The sequence below is a fragment of the Dictyostelium discoideum genome (assembly GCF_000004695.1).
Source record: "Dictyostelium discoideum AX4 chromosome 2 chromosome, whole genome shotgun sequence".
Taxonomy (NCBI): domain Eukaryota; phylum Evosea; class Eumycetozoa; order Dictyosteliales; family Dictyosteliaceae; genus Dictyostelium; species Dictyostelium discoideum.
In genome coordinates, this window is record NC_007088.5 from 5,995,147 (window position 1) to 6,012,399 (window position 17,253).

General features: G+C 23.3%; 7 protein-coding genes across 7 annotated transcripts; 4 read left to right on the plus strand and 3 right to left on the minus strand.

Moving 5' to 3' along the window:
* Positions 1 to 1,614: 1,614 nt before the first annotated feature.
* On the plus strand, positions 1,615 to 1,923 carry DDB_G0275907 (hypothetical protein; the record flags this gene model as incomplete). Its single annotated transcript, XM_638496.1, has 1 exon — positions 1,615 to 1,923. One exon carries the CDS (start codon positions 1,615 to 1,617, stop codon positions 1,921 to 1,923), a length of 309 nt encoding a protein of 102 aa, XP_643588.1.
* A 602-nt stretch (positions 1,924 to 2,525) lies between these two features.
* On the minus strand, positions 2,526 to 2,774 carry DDB_G0275491 (hypothetical protein; the record flags this gene model as incomplete). Its single annotated transcript, XM_638497.1, has 1 exon — positions 2,526 to 2,774. One exon carries the CDS (start codon positions 2,772 to 2,774, stop codon positions 2,526 to 2,528), a length of 249 nt encoding a protein of 82 aa, XP_643589.1.
* Positions 2,775 to 3,789: 1,015 nt separating this feature from the next.
* lsm6 (LSM domain-containing protein) lies at positions 3,790 to 4,161 on the plus strand (the record flags this gene model as incomplete). Its single annotated transcript, XM_638498.1, has 2 exons — positions 3,790 to 4,024; positions 4,130 to 4,161. The coding sequence occupies 2 exons, from the start codon at positions 3,790 to 3,792 to the stop codon at positions 4,159 to 4,161; spliced, it is 267 nt and encodes an 88-aa protein (XP_643590.1).
* Positions 4,162 to 5,064: 903 nt separating this feature from the next.
* Positions 5,065 to 6,503, minus strand: cycB (G2/M-specific cyclinB; the record flags this gene model as incomplete). The annotated part of the gene is made up of 2 exons (XM_638499.1): positions 5,065 to 6,135; positions 6,264 to 6,503. The coding sequence occupies 2 exons, from the start codon at positions 6,501 to 6,503 to the stop codon at positions 5,065 to 5,067; spliced, it is 1,311 nt and encodes a 436-aa protein (XP_643591.1).
* Positions 6,504 to 8,616: 2,113 nt separating this feature from the next.
* DDB_G0275495 (centrosomal protein 91 kDa) lies at positions 8,617 to 11,112 on the minus strand (the record flags this gene model as incomplete). The annotated part of the gene is made up of 2 exons (XM_638500.1): positions 8,617 to 10,450; positions 10,547 to 11,112. 2 exons carry the CDS (start codon positions 11,110 to 11,112, stop codon positions 8,617 to 8,619), a joined length of 2,400 nt encoding a protein of 799 aa, XP_643592.1.
* Positions 11,113 to 12,035: 923 nt separating this feature from the next.
* On the plus strand, positions 12,036 to 14,009 carry DDB_G0275497 (hypothetical protein; the record flags this gene model as incomplete). Its single annotated transcript, XM_638501.1, has 1 exon — positions 12,036 to 14,009. One exon carries the CDS (start codon positions 12,036 to 12,038, stop codon positions 14,007 to 14,009), a length of 1,974 nt encoding a protein of 657 aa, XP_643593.1.
* Positions 14,010 to 14,255: 246 nt separating this feature from the next.
* Positions 14,256 to 17,003, plus strand: thoc1 (hypothetical protein; the record flags this gene model as incomplete). Its single annotated transcript, XM_638502.2, has 4 exons — positions 14,256 to 14,582; positions 14,677 to 14,865; positions 15,240 to 15,956; positions 16,056 to 17,003. 4 exons carry the CDS (start codon positions 14,256 to 14,258, stop codon positions 17,001 to 17,003), a joined length of 2,181 nt encoding a protein of 726 aa, XP_643594.2.
* Between the last annotated feature and the right edge of the window lie 250 nt (positions 17,004 to 17,253).

A 17,253-nucleotide genomic window follows, 5' to 3' on the forward strand; every position in this document is an offset into this window, starting at 1 on the left:
GGTTTCTATTCAAAGTAATACACATTCTCAATTCCTTTTATTAATAACAGTTAAAAAAACTTTAATATATGCAAAGCGATACACATTCGCAATTCCTTTTATTAATAACTGTTAAAAAAAAAACCATGCTATATTAATATATTATTATTATTTTAAAATAAAAATCAACATATAGTAATATTGAGTAATTAAAATAGCTGAAATAGTAGATTCACATAAAAAATTTATTTATAATCTCCACGCACACATACATATATACCCATGTATAGCCACTCGCTTTTTATAAATAAATTAATAAATTAATATTGAAAAAATGTCCACTACCACAGCCACCAGTAATACATCAAATAATAGTAATGCACAATTTAACTTTATTTAAAATGTTGATTGGAAGACCAGTCTTTGTTAAATTAACCAATGCTGTTTAATATAGGGGTATTTTGGAAGTAATATGAACATTATAATGGAACACATACTGAGGAATATACCTTTATGTGCAATTAAAAGCTAAATATGGTAAACTTGTGAAATAGCAAGTAGTGACGGTGGTAATTATCTTTTGATTTTAGCAGTTGATGGTGTGTCATAATTATTCCAATATTGATCTAATTAATTTTTTAATCTTCGAGAATTTAATTCAAATTCAAATTCAAAAAAAGAATTCATTTTTTATTTTATTTATAAATTGAGAATTTAAATAAATTCTAATTACATTTTGAGTTTTAGTATAATTTTTTTCAATATTATTATTAGTGACCAATTAAAATATAATTTTTTTTTTTTTTTTTTTTTTTTTTTTTTTTTTTTTTTTTTCAAATTTTTTTTTTGTATCAAATTATATATTTGTATTAATTAAATGAATTCATTTTTTTATTAATTTGTTGAGAATTTAAATTAATTATTTTTTGAGTTATAATTAAATTTTTTTATTTATTATTAAAAACTTAATAAATTTAATAATATTTGTTAACTTAAATATCATTACTAAAACTAATAAATTGGTTTTACCTAAGGAAACAAAAATTTTACAAGATGTTTCCTTTTTTTTTTTAATACATTTGATGTAAAATCATGGTTTTTTTTTTTTTTTTTTTAAACCTAATATTTTAATTATTTTTAAGTTAACAAATATTATTAAATTTATTAAGTCCTTTTTAAAAAATTAAATAAACTTAAACTATTATAATAATTTTTTTTATTTTTATTTGGCTTTAAAATTAAAATTTGTTATTTAAATTAAAAATTATTATTATTAAAAATACACGAACAATAAAAAATAATATAAACAAATTTTAGATTTAAAAAAATGTGTTTTGGATAATGTTTAAAAAAAAAAAAAAAAAAAAAAAAAAAAAAAAAAAAAAAAATTTAAAATATTAATATTTAATAATATTTTTAGGGATGCTGATAAGATTGCGACTAATGAAACTGATAAATTGGTTACAAAAATCATTGATGTAAAAAAAGAAGAATTTTTAAAATATCAAAATATTCTACAGAATTTATGAACAGAGGATTTCTATTAATTTCAAAAAATGATTTCAAATGTTTAAGTATGGTAATGGGAGTTGGAAATAGTGGTTGTGGTAAATCAACAACTCTTTCATTTGATACATGGAAATAAATTTTACTCCAAATCTTTCAAATTTTTGTAAATTAATTTTAATTTTTCTCCACCGTGGATTTTTTCCAGATTATTTTCTATATCCATCATCAAATGTTAGAATTGAACAAATTTCCACTCTATATAGAATGGTTAGAATGGATTATGTCAAAATCATGGTTGTCCCATTCTCTGCAAATAATTATTATTCAAATATGGAATTTATAAAAGAATTGGACTCAACAATTCCAGAATTAGTATATAAAAAATCAGTAAAAAAAGCTAGAAGTGATATGATATCACATATTTATGAAGAATGATGTAGTTCCAGAAGTAATTAACCTATGATAAAAATGGAGTATTGGCTGGAATTGATGAACTAAGATGCTTAAAAGACAATTAAACATTTTATTTAAACAGCAATTAATATTAAAAATAATAATAATAATAATAATAATAATAATAATAATAATTATAATAACAATAATAATAATAATAATAATAATAATAATAATAATAATAATAACAATAATAATAATAATAATAATAATATAATCCAATTAATTAATTTTAGCTCAATTATTTCAAAAAAATAAATTAATAAATAAATAAATAAATAAATAAATAAATAAATAAATATTCAACATTCCCTTTAATTTTTTAAAGTATCACATAATTATGAATAAATTTTGTTTTTAAAAATTAGGTAAAAAAAACACAGAAAAATAAATTAAAAAATTAAATTATATGATAAACTTATTTTATTGTTAATGGATTTAATAATTAAATAAATAAATTAAAAAGGGGGGGGAGAAGGGGTTGTTGTTGACTATTATAATTTAGATAATTGGATAAATTGAATTTTGAGTATTGTTGGAAAGAACATATAAATTAAAATCTAATTATCAATTGATTTCTATGTTTATTTATGAACTGCAGGTGATTTGGTTGGGAAATCAACTACAAAAGGGTGGATACAGCTATATAAACATGTACTCAATACTTCTGAACAAATTTCGAGTGATATTATGATATTTGGCGAGTCAAAACCGAGAATACATGATTGATAACTTTCTTTGCAAGTTTGTTTACATTTGGTATTGAAAACTGAACAAAATGCTCCAGAGGTGGCAATTGATAATAAAAGTACAATGAGAATTATTCTATTCATTTTTTATTTATTTGGTTTTTTTTTTTTTTTTTTTTTTAACTAGAAAATTGAATGATAGAAAAAATTAAATTAAATTATAATATTTAAATTAAATTATTAAATAAATAAAAAAAAAAATTTTTAAAAAGTATTTATATAAAAAAAAAAAAAAAAGTAATTAAAATTAGAAAAATTAAAATTAAAAATAGATAAAGTTATTATTAAAAAATTTTGAAAAGTAAAGGTGAACCCATAATGAAAACAAAAGAAGATGAGCGATTACTATGATGCCAATAATTTTAAGCACCTATTGAAAACTGAGCAAAGAAAAAAAATAATAAAAATAAAAATAATTATAAAATGCAACTTACCAATACTCACATTTTATACCCATTTTTTAAAATAATATTTATAACTTATGAATTCCATTGGTTATTTTTTAAATAAAAAAAAATATATATATAATGAGATTATACAGATATTTTTCTAAAACCATGTGCAATTAAGTGTGAGGAGGAAAAAAAAATTAAGATTTTAAAAAAAAAAAAACGATTAAAAAAAAAAAATAATAAAATTTATTTATTATTTCTTTTTAATTGGACTATTAATATAATTTATTTTGGAAATTTGAAAAATGAAAAAATGAAAAAAAAAAAAAAAATAAAAAAAAAATTAAAAAAAAAAAAATTAAAAAAAAAAAAAAATTTTCATAAAATTGTGATCTATTCAAAGCAATACACATCCGCAATCCCTTTTATTAATTAAACGGTTTAAAATAAAACAACTTGTTATTTAAATATTACTATATTAATATATTATTATATTTAAAAATAAATATCAACATATAGTAATTTTGAATAATTAAAATATACCCAAAATAGTCTATTCACATAAAACATTTATTCATAATCTCCACCCCACACACACATATTTATATATATATATAGCCACCCACTTTTAATAAATTAATAAATATATTAATAAATAAATAAATACACAATAAATAAATTAATAAATTAATAAATTATATGAAAAAATGACCACTACCACCACAACCAGTAATACATCAAACAATAGTAATGCACAATTTAACTTTTTTAAAATGTGTATTGGAAGACCAGTCGTTGTTAAATTAAACAATGGTGTTGAATATAGGGGTATTTTAGAAGTAGTAGATGGTAATATGAACATTGTAATGGAGCAAACTGAGGAATATCTTAATGGGCAATTAAAAACTAAATATGGTGATTGCTTTTTAAGAGGAAATAATGGTATGGTTTTATTATTGACTATTATTATTATTATTATTATTATTATTATTATTATTTTTAACCATTCATAAACTAACTTTATTTATTTATCTATTATAAATACAGTATTATATATTTCAGCTCAACCAAGAAAATAATAATTTATTAATTAAAACAAATAAAATAATTATAATCTTTTTGTAAAAAAAAAAAAATAAAAAAAAATAAAAAAAAAAAAACAAAACAAAGAACAAAAAACAAAACTATTTTTATCTTTAATATCAAAATTTATTTTTATTTGATAAAATGTTTTAAAAATTATAATTTTGGAACTTAACGCGATGGGTGAAAAGAAACCAATTAATTTTTTTTTTTTTTTTTTTTTTTTTTCAGAAATTATAATTTTGGAATTAAACACTATAGGGATTAAAATAAGAAATCGAATTTTTTTTTTTTTAAGAATTATAGTTTATTAAGAAATTGATCTACTAAAAACACAAAAAATCAATAGTTTTTTTTTGGTTCCCACAAACTATACATAAGATTTTTTTTTTTTTTTTTTGGGTGGGAATCAAATTTTGAAAAACTTGATTATTTTTTTTTTTTTTTTTAGATTTGAACGAATATTAAATTATTTTTGAATGATTGAGAATGTATTTTCTTTCCAACACGCTTAAGTGAAGGAGAAGATTTGAAAATAAAAAATAAAGTTTGATGTGAATTATATGAACGAAATTTGGCGATGATATTGATGAGGTTGTTGAAGAATTGATTTTAAAATATTATTACAAATGATTATTTTTTGGAAAGTGATTTTTAAAAGAAAAAAAGGAAAGAAGAGAAAAAAAAAAGAAACACAATAATAATAAATTAAAAAAAATAATGATAATTGATCGAGATGATATATGTAATTAAATTGAATTATTACCATATATTTATCCAAACATTTTTTCATTTTTTTTTTATATTATTATTGTTATTTCATTTTTTTTTTCCCCTTTTTTGAATTATTCCACCCCAATTTCTTTGTAAAATTTCCATTATAAATTATTATTATTATTTTAAAATTCAACAACTGGAATTGCAGCGACTTCCATTAACTTTGAAGACAAGTATTTCTTTCTTGTGGCTTTAAGGTTAGAGGTGTCAGCTCTCTTTCTAACTTCTTTGAGTTCTTGAGCACATTGTAAGATTTCAGACTCCTTGTAACAAGTGTAATATTCAAGTGTTACATTCCAGTATGGACCAGACTTCATGGTCATACGACGAGCGACATAGATTGAAGCGGCGGCAATCATTGATGGAACGAATTGAACCATTCTGTATTCAACCATTGAGAGTTCAGAGAGGTATTTACTGAGTGAATGAGTACGAGAGTCTGATCCAGCAGCCTTTGAGAAACGACGTAAAAAGTGTAAAGGAGTGGCGACAGACATGTGGAATTGCAAAGTTGAGAGGATTTGTCTTTCCATGTCGATAACCTCGGCGTGGGTGCAGGCATCATCGGATGTATGAACGAAATCCTTGATTTGTGGACTGTAGATCTCTTCATATTTACAAGCTAACAAAATGGCGGTAATACCAACCAATTGGAGTTTAGTGACTGGAATCATTACTTTAGCGAGATAACGATCGACGATATTGACAGAGAGGAAGAAAGTTTCAGATAACAACTTGAAACGGACATGAACAGCCATCATCCAATCGACGAGGATTGCACGCATACGTTCATTGATATGGTATTGATTCTTTATATAGTCTTTGTCAATCTTATCGATTTGCTCCTTCTCACGGTAGTATGCGAAAATTTCATTAACATATTCACCAACACATTGTGGATCGTGGCTATCATAGATATCGATATTCTCTGGTACCTCTGTAATGTCAATGACCATTTGTTCCTCTTGAATCATATTGGTATCGTTATCAACATCGTCAATCATAACTGGTTGTTGGGGAATATTATTCATCATTTCCATTGATTGAATATCTCTCTTTTGTACTTTATTTACTGGTCCATTGGCATTTGGTAAAACTCCACTAATTAATGCTGAATTACGTAAACTTGCACCATTATCAATAATTGATTTTGATCTTGTAATAATGTTATTTCTAGTATTTGTTGGTTGTGGCTTTTAAGAGAGAATTTGTCAGAGAGCAAGAGGGAGGAGATGGAAGGAAAAAAAAAAAAAAAAAAATTTGGAAAATTAATAAAAATTATTTTTATAATTAAATGATGATAGAAAATTAAAATACATACCATAATAATATTATTATTTGACAATTGTACAGTTTTAGTTGCCATTCCAGTTGTTTGATGTGTATTATTTGTTAAATCAGAAAGGGCACCTCTGTGTGATTTTAATCCAGTTGTACCACCAATTTTCTTATCCATACCAATTGATGATTTTGGTACTTTGTTTTCATCCATAATCATACCTCCACCCATTGATGAATGTGATCTTGTTTTAATATTTAGAGGGTTATTAATTGTTGACATTTTATTTTATTACTATTATTATTATTTATTATATTAATTTTTAGAAAGAAAGAATATTGAATTTTATTTTTATTATTATTGGAGTGATTAAAAAAGAAAACTAATAAGTGAAATGATTATATATTATAACATATTAATTAATAGATTTGAAAGAAAAGAGTGTAGTAATTGAAAATGAAAAAAAAAAAAAAAAAATTTTAGTTTTTTTTTTTTTTGTGAAAAATGTGAGTTTTTTATGATGTTCCAATTTATTGGCGGTTAATGGAATTATTTCAAAAACAGTTAAAAAGAGGGGGAATAAATAAATAAATAAACAAATAGATAATAAATTTTAAAAAGAAAATAAAAAAATTAGTAAATGAATAATTTTTTAAAATAATTAATTTTTTTTTTTTTTTTTTTTTTTTATATCTTTTTATTTATTTATTTGATCAAAATAACCATCACATTTTTATTATTACTATTTTTTATATCTTTTTTTTTTTTTATGTATTTTTTTGTTTTTCTAAAAATTTCTTTTTTTATTTTTTTTTTTCTATTTTTTTTTTTTCTAAATTTTTTTTTTTTATTTTTTTTTGCGGTGACTGAAGATGATGATGATCTTATAATAAAGTAATTATTAGAACTTACATTAATTTAAATTTTGAATAAATGTATAGTTATTTAAATTGAATAAATTGATGAGTAATTTTTTTATTATTATTATTATCTTTTTTTTTTTTTTTTTAATTTTTCTTTTTTATTACTTTCTAAATTATAATATAACAAAATATAAAAAAAAAAAGAAATGACAAACAAAAAAAAGTTTTCAATTTATAGACCACTGCATAAAATAAAAAAAAAAAAAAAAAAATAGTTTAAATCCAAAAAATATCAATATTAACGGGATTATATAATTTTAAAAATTCAAATTTAAAAAATTTCCTAATCGTTAAAAAAAAGTGGATATTTTTTTTTAAAAAAAAAAATTGGTTGGAAAATTTAAATGTTTCATTTTGGTGTATCGTTTTGTATTTTTTATTAATTTTAATTTGAACTTAAATGTATATATAGGGGGTGGGGTTTATTAATTTTTTAAAATTTTCCATATTACATTTTTTTTTTTTTTTTTTTTTTTTTTTTTTTTTGGTAATGTTTTTAATTAATTTTTTTAAAAAAAATTTTAAATAAAAAAGGATAGGAAATATATTATTTTATTATATTTAATTTAAAATTTTTTTTTTTTAAAAAAATTAAATTAAAACAATACCCAAAAAAGGAGAGTGAGTATATATACAGGCTCAATTTAATTTTATTATTTTATCATTATCAAAATGAAAATATAAAAATTTTAAAAATTAGTTGTTACAACGGTTTAAACAAACAACAGTTAAAAGTATTAAATTAAATTAAATGAATTTGTGATTAACTCAAAGATCCCATTCTTTTAAGAAATTTTTTTTCACAAACATTGATTACAAGAATAATCTTAGAGTAGTTGGCTTTTGTGATATTTTTTTTTATTTTATTTTATTTTATTTTTTTTTTTAAATTTTTTTTTTTCTTTTTGATTAGAAAAAAAAGGGGCGCTTTTACACCAGATAAACTGCTTAAAATATTAAACAATACCGCCAACACCAAAAAAAAAAAAATAAAAAAAAAAAAAATAAAAAAAAAAAAAAGAAAAAAAATAAAAAGCAATTATGTTAATAGAAATTGGGATTAAAATTTCCAAAATATCTTTATTTGAATAAAAAATTAATAATAAAGAAAATAATAATTTTTTTGATTTGATCAGATTTAATTTTTTTTTTTTTTTTTAAAAATATTTTATTTAAATTTACAAGGTTCTTATTATTTGTTTTTATTATCGTTTTTGTTTTTTTTTTATTCTCCATTTCCTTTTTTTTTTTTTTTTTTTTTTTTTTTTTTTTTTTTTTTCATAAAAAATAAAAATAAAATTAAAACAGGGAAATGATGGATTTGTTGAAATTAATTGAAGGTGTAGAGATTTTATTATTATTATTATTATTATAACAGATAATCATTTTGTTTTATAATAATTAAATTGATAAAACCAAAATAGATTTTTTTTTTTTTTTTTTTTTCTCCTTCCAAGGAACAAAAAAAAAAATTATCTTCTTACCGTTGAAGGGTTTTGATTAATTCTACCATCAAAACCAATATTTCTGTTTGGAGTATTTGGACCATTTGATGAGGTTGGACCACCATTTGTTCTAAGTTGAGATGTTGAAAATGCACCATTACTACTACTACTGTTACCACTATTTCCATTTAAATTCCTTCTTTGAGGATTATTAATATTTGATTGTGGTTGTGGTTGTGGTTGTGGTTGTGGTTGTGGTTGTGGTTGTGGTTGTGGTTGAGGTACTTGTCTAGATGGTGAAAATGGATCTCTTACACCACCATGACTTGTTTGTTGTGTTGAAATTGGTGGAATTCTGGTTTGTTGAGTTGATGGTGGTTGTGGTTGTTGTTGTAATTGATTTCTATTATTTGGAAAATTTTTAAAGAAACCTGGACTTAATTTGTCAACTAAATCATGAAGATATTTTAAATCAATTAATGCTTGATTTAATTGAGAATCCTTTTCATTGATTTGAAGTGATTTATCAACATCTACAATTTCATATTGTTCTTGAAGTTTTTTATAGTTTAAAGCGAAATCGTTGAGTTGTTTTTTACGTTCTAAATTACAAGTTGCCAATGATTGATCCTTTGTAATGATGATATCGTTGAGTTGTTGAATCTTTTCATTGAGTTGTTGAATTTGTCTATCGGTGGTTTTTGTGAGATCATTGATTTGTTTATCCCTATATTCAATGTACATTTTAGATTTATTGGTCAATTGATCGAATTGTTGTTGTTGTTGAGAGACCTTTAATTTCAAATCGTCACATTCCTTTATCAACTCTTTGGTTTTTTGATTCTTTTCCTTTAGTTCCAATGAAAGTTCATTGGATTGTTGAATTGACTGATCGTAATCCAATTTCAATTGATTCATATCCTGAGAGATCACAGAGATTTGATTAATCTCTTGTTTGTATTTTTGTTCTTGGTTTGACAATTGGGTGTAGGCCGATTGAAGTTTTTGATACTCTTGATCCCATTCATCAATGGTTGAATTGCATTCCTCCAATGAACGATTCATTTGTTTGACTTGATTTTGTAATTGTCTAATTTGATCATCCAATCTGGATTTCTCCTCTGCAAATGAGGATGAACTAAACTCAAAGCTTTCAATTGCATTGTCACGATCATTCTGTATCATTTGTTTCTCTCTCTCAACTCTATTGAGATCACTAAAAAGTTGATTCTCTGATTCTATCAATTTCTTTTTCTCTTTCTCTAATCTAGTGATGGTTTTATTTTGTTGTTCAATGGTTTTCAAATTATCACTAATCTCTTCCTCTTGTAAATAAATCTTATCAGTCATTTCATCTAATCTCTTTTTAATTATTGAATCATTTTCATCAATAAAATATCCTGATGATGTTGTTGCTGCTGTTGTTGATTTTAAATTATTAGTTGTTGATTGTTTTTGTTGTTGATTTTCATTTGTTGTTGTTGTTGTTGTTGTTGTTGTTGGTGGTGAAGATGGTTGTTGATTTAAACCATAACTTCTTTGTGTAGTGGTGGTTGTATAATTATTGGTTGTTGTTGGTGGCGGTGGTTGTCCACTAGCTTGAGTGTTTGAAAATTTATAGTTTGATTTTTCCTTTAATAATGATTTATAAAATGCTAATTGTCTTTCCATACCTAATATATATTCTTCACTTCTATTATATGGTGTTTGTTGTGATGATGAGGAAGATGATGATGGAGGTGGTATATTTTCAACATCAACACCATTATGATGTTCATTTTGATTTTGATGTTCATTTTGATTTTGATGTTGATTTTGGTGTTGATATTGTTGTTGTTGTTGTTGTTGTTGTTGTTTATTTCTGAGAGAGAGAGAGTGAAAGATTATTGTAAGTTAAAAAAAAACAATAAAAAATGAAATAAAATAAAATATTGAAAAATTATATTATAATACATACTGGTGATCATATGAATTTGATTGATAACTTGGTTGGTATACTGGTTGTGTTGTAAAATGTTGTGGTTGTTGATATTGATGCTGTGGCCTATTTGGAGTTTTAATATTATTTGCAATATCATTGGATTCTTTGGCAAAAGCATCTTGATATTCAACTGTTTCATTCATAATATAACTTTGACTTGCTGTTAATGGCCTATTACCTGATGATGATGATGATGGTGGTTTTGAAGGAGTTCTTGAATTTATATTTGTAGAATAGCCATTTGAATCTGTTGTAATTATTTTTGGATTTGTAACTCCAAATTTAACGCCATTTGGTTTAAGATGATGATTAAAATTTAAATTATTACCAGAAGTTTCATTATTATTATTATTATTATTAGTTCCATTGTTGTTATTATTATTATTATTACCACTATTTGGTCTTAAAGGGGTAGTTGGCGATTGAGTACTTCTTATTGGAGTAATTGGTATATTAGTATGACCAAAGATTGGTCTTGATCTGTTTGGTGTATGGGTCATAGATTCATTATTAATATGTTGTTGGTCATATTGATATGACATTTTTGTATTATTTTATCTTTTGTTTTTGTTTTTTTATTTTATTTTATTTTTTTATTTAATTAAATAATTTAGTTTATAAATAATAGTGATATGTTTTAAATTAAAAAAATAAAATTAAAAAAAAAAAAAAAAAAAAAAAATTGAAAAAAAAAAAAAAAAAAAAAAAAATTAAAAAAAAATATTTTTAAAAAAAGTGGCGCAAAAAAAAAAAAAAAATTATTTCTTGTTTTTTAATAAAATATTTCCTTTTTTTTTTTGACAAAAATAAATAAATTTTCTTTTATTTTTTTCCAAATCTATATTTTATTTTATAAATGTATTGTTTATAGTTAAAAATATCAAAACATAATTCAATTTCAAATTTAGGTAAACTATTATTAAAATGTTTACATTTTTTCCCCCCTATATATAAAAAAAAAAAAAAAAATAATAAAAAAAGTTTCAAAAAAATCTTAATATTTACTATAGTTTACCCTTTTATTTTTTTATTATTTATTTTTTAAATTTTTTTTTTTCTAATCAGAATTTTCCAGAGATTTTTTTTTTTTTTTATACAGGTCGGAAAAAAAAATCTTATTTTATCATTAACACTCGGGATTAAAATTGTGCAACCTAGCATTTTGGAAATTTCGTATCAATTTTTTTTTTTTTTATGTGCCAAACTAATCAAAAAATAAAATAAAAAAATTAAATATATCAAAAACATTTTTTTTTTTTGTTTTTTTTTTTTTTTTACTTTTGGTTTGAAAATTCAAGCCCGGAAAAATTGGGCAAGTAAATTTTTGGGTTCCAATACCAGCCACTCCTTACTTGTTTTTTGTTTAACAACTTTAGAAATATTTTGGTCCAAATATTTATGGAAATTAAAATTGTTTTTTTTTTTTTTTTTTTTTTGTCAAAAACATAAAGATAAATAATTAAAAATGATTAAAAAATTATTTGTTTTTTTAATTTGTTTGATGATTTCAAATAATGCAATTGCATCATCGACATCTAGTTCATCAGAAATTACAACCGTTTCACCAGTGACAATTATTGTGAATCCAAATCTGTCCAATAAATATCAACCAGGTGAATGTGGTAATCAAACAGTGACTTGTAATAATTTAATTGACGCAATGGAAAGTTTTATGAAAGTTGCTACATTAATTCCAGGAATTCCAAATAAAGAATACTCAATGTATCAACAATTAAATTTATTATTAACTGATGGTATTTATCAATTTGAAAGTAATTCAATTTCATTATTTAATATGAATGTAACAATGGCTACTTTAACAGCAAATTCAAATTCTGTCATTTTCAGTGGTGGTGATTCGTCATTAACTTCACCATTATTCAGTATATCAAATGGTAACGTAGTCGATAGTGGCCTAACACCAAGTTATATTCAAATTAGTGGTATCCAATTCCAAATAAATCAAACACTATTAAATGTAAACACCGTTTCATCATTCACTGACTTTAAAATCAGTAATTGCCAATTCCTAAATTATAACAACCAATTGGCATCAATGTTTACCATTAACCAAGGCGCTGCCATTGCTCAATTGCCACTTGAAAATAGTGCCATCTATTTCACAAATTCAACATTTAAATCACTTTCAACCGGTTACTCAACTCCATTAATGTCTTTTAAAAACACAATTGTTAAATTAAATACTATTAATGTTTCAAATGGGTTGGTTGGTAATTTCATTAATGCAACTTATTGTACAGTAAATGTTGATAATGGTAATTTTAATGCTATTTCTACATCCACTGGTTTATTCAGTGGTTTCGACTCAAGTATTTCAATTTTTATGAATACATTCATTGGAAATAGTGCTGTATCAAGTAATGCAGGTGGTTCAATTATTAATATGGTATCAGATAAAATCAATAGATACTATTTCGATCTTTTATTTTCAACATTTGTTAATAATAGTGCTGCTGGTAATGGTGGTATTGTTAGTGCGGTTAATACTGTACAAACTGCAAGTGAAACTCAAATAAGCTATATCGTAAATTCAACATTTACTGGCAGTTCTTCCTATTCATCATTTGGTGGCGTTGCTTACTTGATCAATACTCCAGTAAGTATTGATAGTAGTACATTTGGAAATAGTACATCAAATATTGATGGTTCAATATTTTATTTTACCAATTCAAACCTAATCGTTACAAACAGTACTTTTATTTATGGTAATTTACCATCACCATCAATTTTGAAACTAAATAGAGGTGGTGTTGTTGATACTACTATTAACTATGCTTTCTACACATCTGGATCTAATATTACATTCCAATCAACCAACATGTATAGAGTATCAATTGATTGCATAAACTCTGTAGTTATTGTTAATACCGTTGATCCAGGTATTGTTGGTCCAAATGATGTCCAATGTTCAAGCTGCCTACTTACTGTTGGTATCAATCAAGCACCATATTGTAATCTACCACAAACTTCTTCATCTTCAACAACTTCCTCATCTTCAACTTCCTCACCTTCAACATCTTCAACATCTTCAACTACCTCACCTTCAACTGCCTCAACTACCTCAACTACCTCACCTTCGACTGCTTCAACCACTTCAACTACCTCACCTTCAACTGCTTCAACCACTTCAACTACCTCACCTTCAACTGCCTCACCTTCAACTTCCTCAACCTCCTTAACTTCCTCAACTTCTTCAACAACAAAAACAGCATCATCATCATCATCATTATCATCCACATCTGGAACAGGCACATCAAGTAGTAGTAGTAATAGTGGTGGGGGTCATATAAGCTTAGTAGTAGCCTCATCATCCTCAACCTCCACAACCTCCTCAACCTCCTCAACATCCTCTGAATTCCAAAACTCGACATTTGGATTATTTGTCATTATATCAATTATAATTTCTTTAACAATTTAAATAAATAATTTATATTAATTTTATTTTTTAATCTATTTCAATTTCTAACAAAACTAATAATTTTTTTTTCCAGAAAAAAAAAATATTTATTTCCACTCACAATTTTTTTTTTTTTTTTTTTTTTTTTCAAATTTCAATTTTTAATTTTCACTTTTTTTTTATCTTTTTTTTTTTTATTTTTAATTTTTTTTTTTTTTCAACACACCTCAAACACACACATAAATATTATAAATAAATAATTAAAGAATGCAATCAAATCTTATAAATTTATTTAATGGTATAATTAAAAGAGAAATAAATGTTTTTAATGATGTTGTAGTTGTTGATGATGTTGTTGAAAAAAAAGATACAGAAATGACTGATGATAGTACTCCGTCATTAGATAATGAAGATCAATCTACACCACCACAACCATCACAACCATCACAAATACAACCAAATAAACTATTATTCAATAAAGATAGTTTACTTAAAGAAATTCAAAAAATATATCCAAACATAAAAGACCCAATTCAAATAGAGATTAAAACTTCAATTGATTTAAATATTAGAATTTTCTTTAATAATTTAATAGTATGTTATTATAATAAATAAAAAATAATTAATAAATACTAATAACATACTATTAAATTATTTGTTTTTTATATATATATTAAAAAAACAATAGAAACAAATAGATATAACTTATGAAAATATAGATCTTGCAATAAAATTGGCATATTCATTTGTTGAATTGGGTATATTAGATTCAATTTTACCATTACAACTTTCAGAGGATCTTTTTGAAACGAAAACTATTAGTAAATGTTTAGATTTATTTGGTTTATTAGAATCTAGAGCTGAAATCTTTTCACAAGTATGTAGTTAAAAAACAAACAAAAAAAAAAAAAAAAAACAAAAAAAAAAAACTATTTCTATTTATTGTTTACTATTATATCAAACATCACACACATGTATGGTCATTGAAGTACATATGGCTTTAGTTGTAGTATCATATTTTCAAAATATTCAATGATAGTGATAAAACTATAATAGTAATAATAATAATAATTAATAATTATAAAATAAAACAAAACTATCAATAAGTAGATTGGTTTTTGATAGATTAATAGACACAGGATATATAAATATAGTTGAAATAATAATAAATAAATAATAACATTATAATCAAAAAAAAAAAAAAAAAAAAAAAAAAAAAAAAATTATTTTCAATAAAATCATATGTTTTAGGATCCAGAAATTATTAAAGGAAGAAAAAGAAATTTATTATTAAAGATATGTATTGAATTATTGAAAAGGGAAACCAACCCAGATTCATGTGGTCGTATTTTATTATTTTTAGCATATGTTTTCCCATTATCTGATCCATCAGGTTTAAATACAAAAGGTGAGCACAATATTCATCCTGAAGAAGCTTTAGATTTTCAAAATGATATAATGAATAATGTAAATGGTAATAATAATAACAATGTAAATAATAGTGAAGATACAACAACAACATCAACAGCAGCAACAGCAACAGTAATAACAACAACAAATGGTAATAATGATACAACAGTTGATAGAAATTTTTATAGACAATTTTGGGGATTACAAACTGTTTTTCAAAATCCTCAACAAGTTTTATTGAATACAACAGTAACAACTGGTGGAACTATTACAAATATAACATTAAATAAAATTAAATGGGAATCATTCATACAGTCATTAGAGTTGGTTATAGGATCATTTTCAACTCATATCAACTTGGATGAACTTTCTCAATCATCCTCAAATAACCCATCTAAAAAACATTATTTCACAAAATATCTAACAAGTAGTAATTTAATGAAACTTCAACTTAAAGATTCTATCTTTAGAAAGAATATTTTAACTCAAATTTTAATAACTTTTCAAGCTTTAGATTTAACAAATCAAAAATATCCAACAATTTTTAATGATTTACAAGTATTTATTTTATTATTAATAATAGTAATAATTAATTAATTTATTAAAATTTTATTAATTCATTTTTATTTTATTTTTTTATTTTTTTATTTTTTTTAGAAAAATATAATTCAAGAATTAACAAATAAATGTTTTAAAATTTTATCAAATACAAATCCAAATGGTGAATATTTTTCAAATTGTTTATCATCAATATTAAAGAGAGAGAAGAATTGGATCATTTGGAAACGAGATAATCAATGTAAACCATTTGAAAGACCACCATGTAGTCCAATTGTTAAAAAGAAGAAATTATTTAGAAAGACAGCATTGACAAAGATATCATTAGGTAATCAAGAGTTATCTAGACTTTGGAATCTTTCAGGTGCACCCAATGATAGATCCTATTTAAAGACTCAAAATTCAGTTTCATTAGATTCATTCATTGAACCTTTGAAAAAGGAAACCATTGAACAAGAAGAAAAAACAAAACAAGAAGCATTGAAATTGGAAAGAAGAAAAAAGAATGAACAAAAGAGATCTGATGCTGAAAAAGCAAGAAGAAAAGAATATGATGAAAAGAAAGCTGAATTCTTATTGGCAAATCCAACTAAAAAAGATAAAGATTATCAAGAGTATGAAGAATTACCTGCTGAAGTAGATTCTGATGATTTAAGTGATTTAGATGAACCAAAAGAACTCTTACGTGATAATCCAGTTTACATTTGGAAAACTTTAAGATTAATCTCTAGAAAGAGATTAGAATTATTTAAAAATCCAAAGTTTGATGATATAATTCAAAGTTTTATTAAACCTACAATAACTCAATCACAAGCAGTATCAACAGCTACACCACCACCAACAACAACTACAACTACCAGTACAACAGCACCACCAACCATAACAACAGCAACAGCAACCACCTCACCACCACCACCTGTAACTCCTGTTGTTTCTACCACAACCACACCAACTCAAATAGCCTCAACCTCTTCTCCTACAATCGAAAATTTATCTCAAAATGAAAAGATTGAACAAATCGCCTCAAATACTCCTATGGAGGAATAAAATCAAGTTCTAAAAGTAAAAAAAAATAAAAAAAATAAAAAATTAAATAATTTTATTTGTATAAAAAAAAAAAAAAGAAACCCATTAAATCCCACACGTGTGGGTTTTTTTTATTTAAAAGTGTGTTTTTATTTATTTTTTATTTTTTACTTTTTTTTTATTTTTTGGGGTTTGTGGGTAAAAATAAATAAAAAATCTTGAATAGATCTAGATTTAAATTGAGAAATTTAGGCAACTAATTAAAATTTCT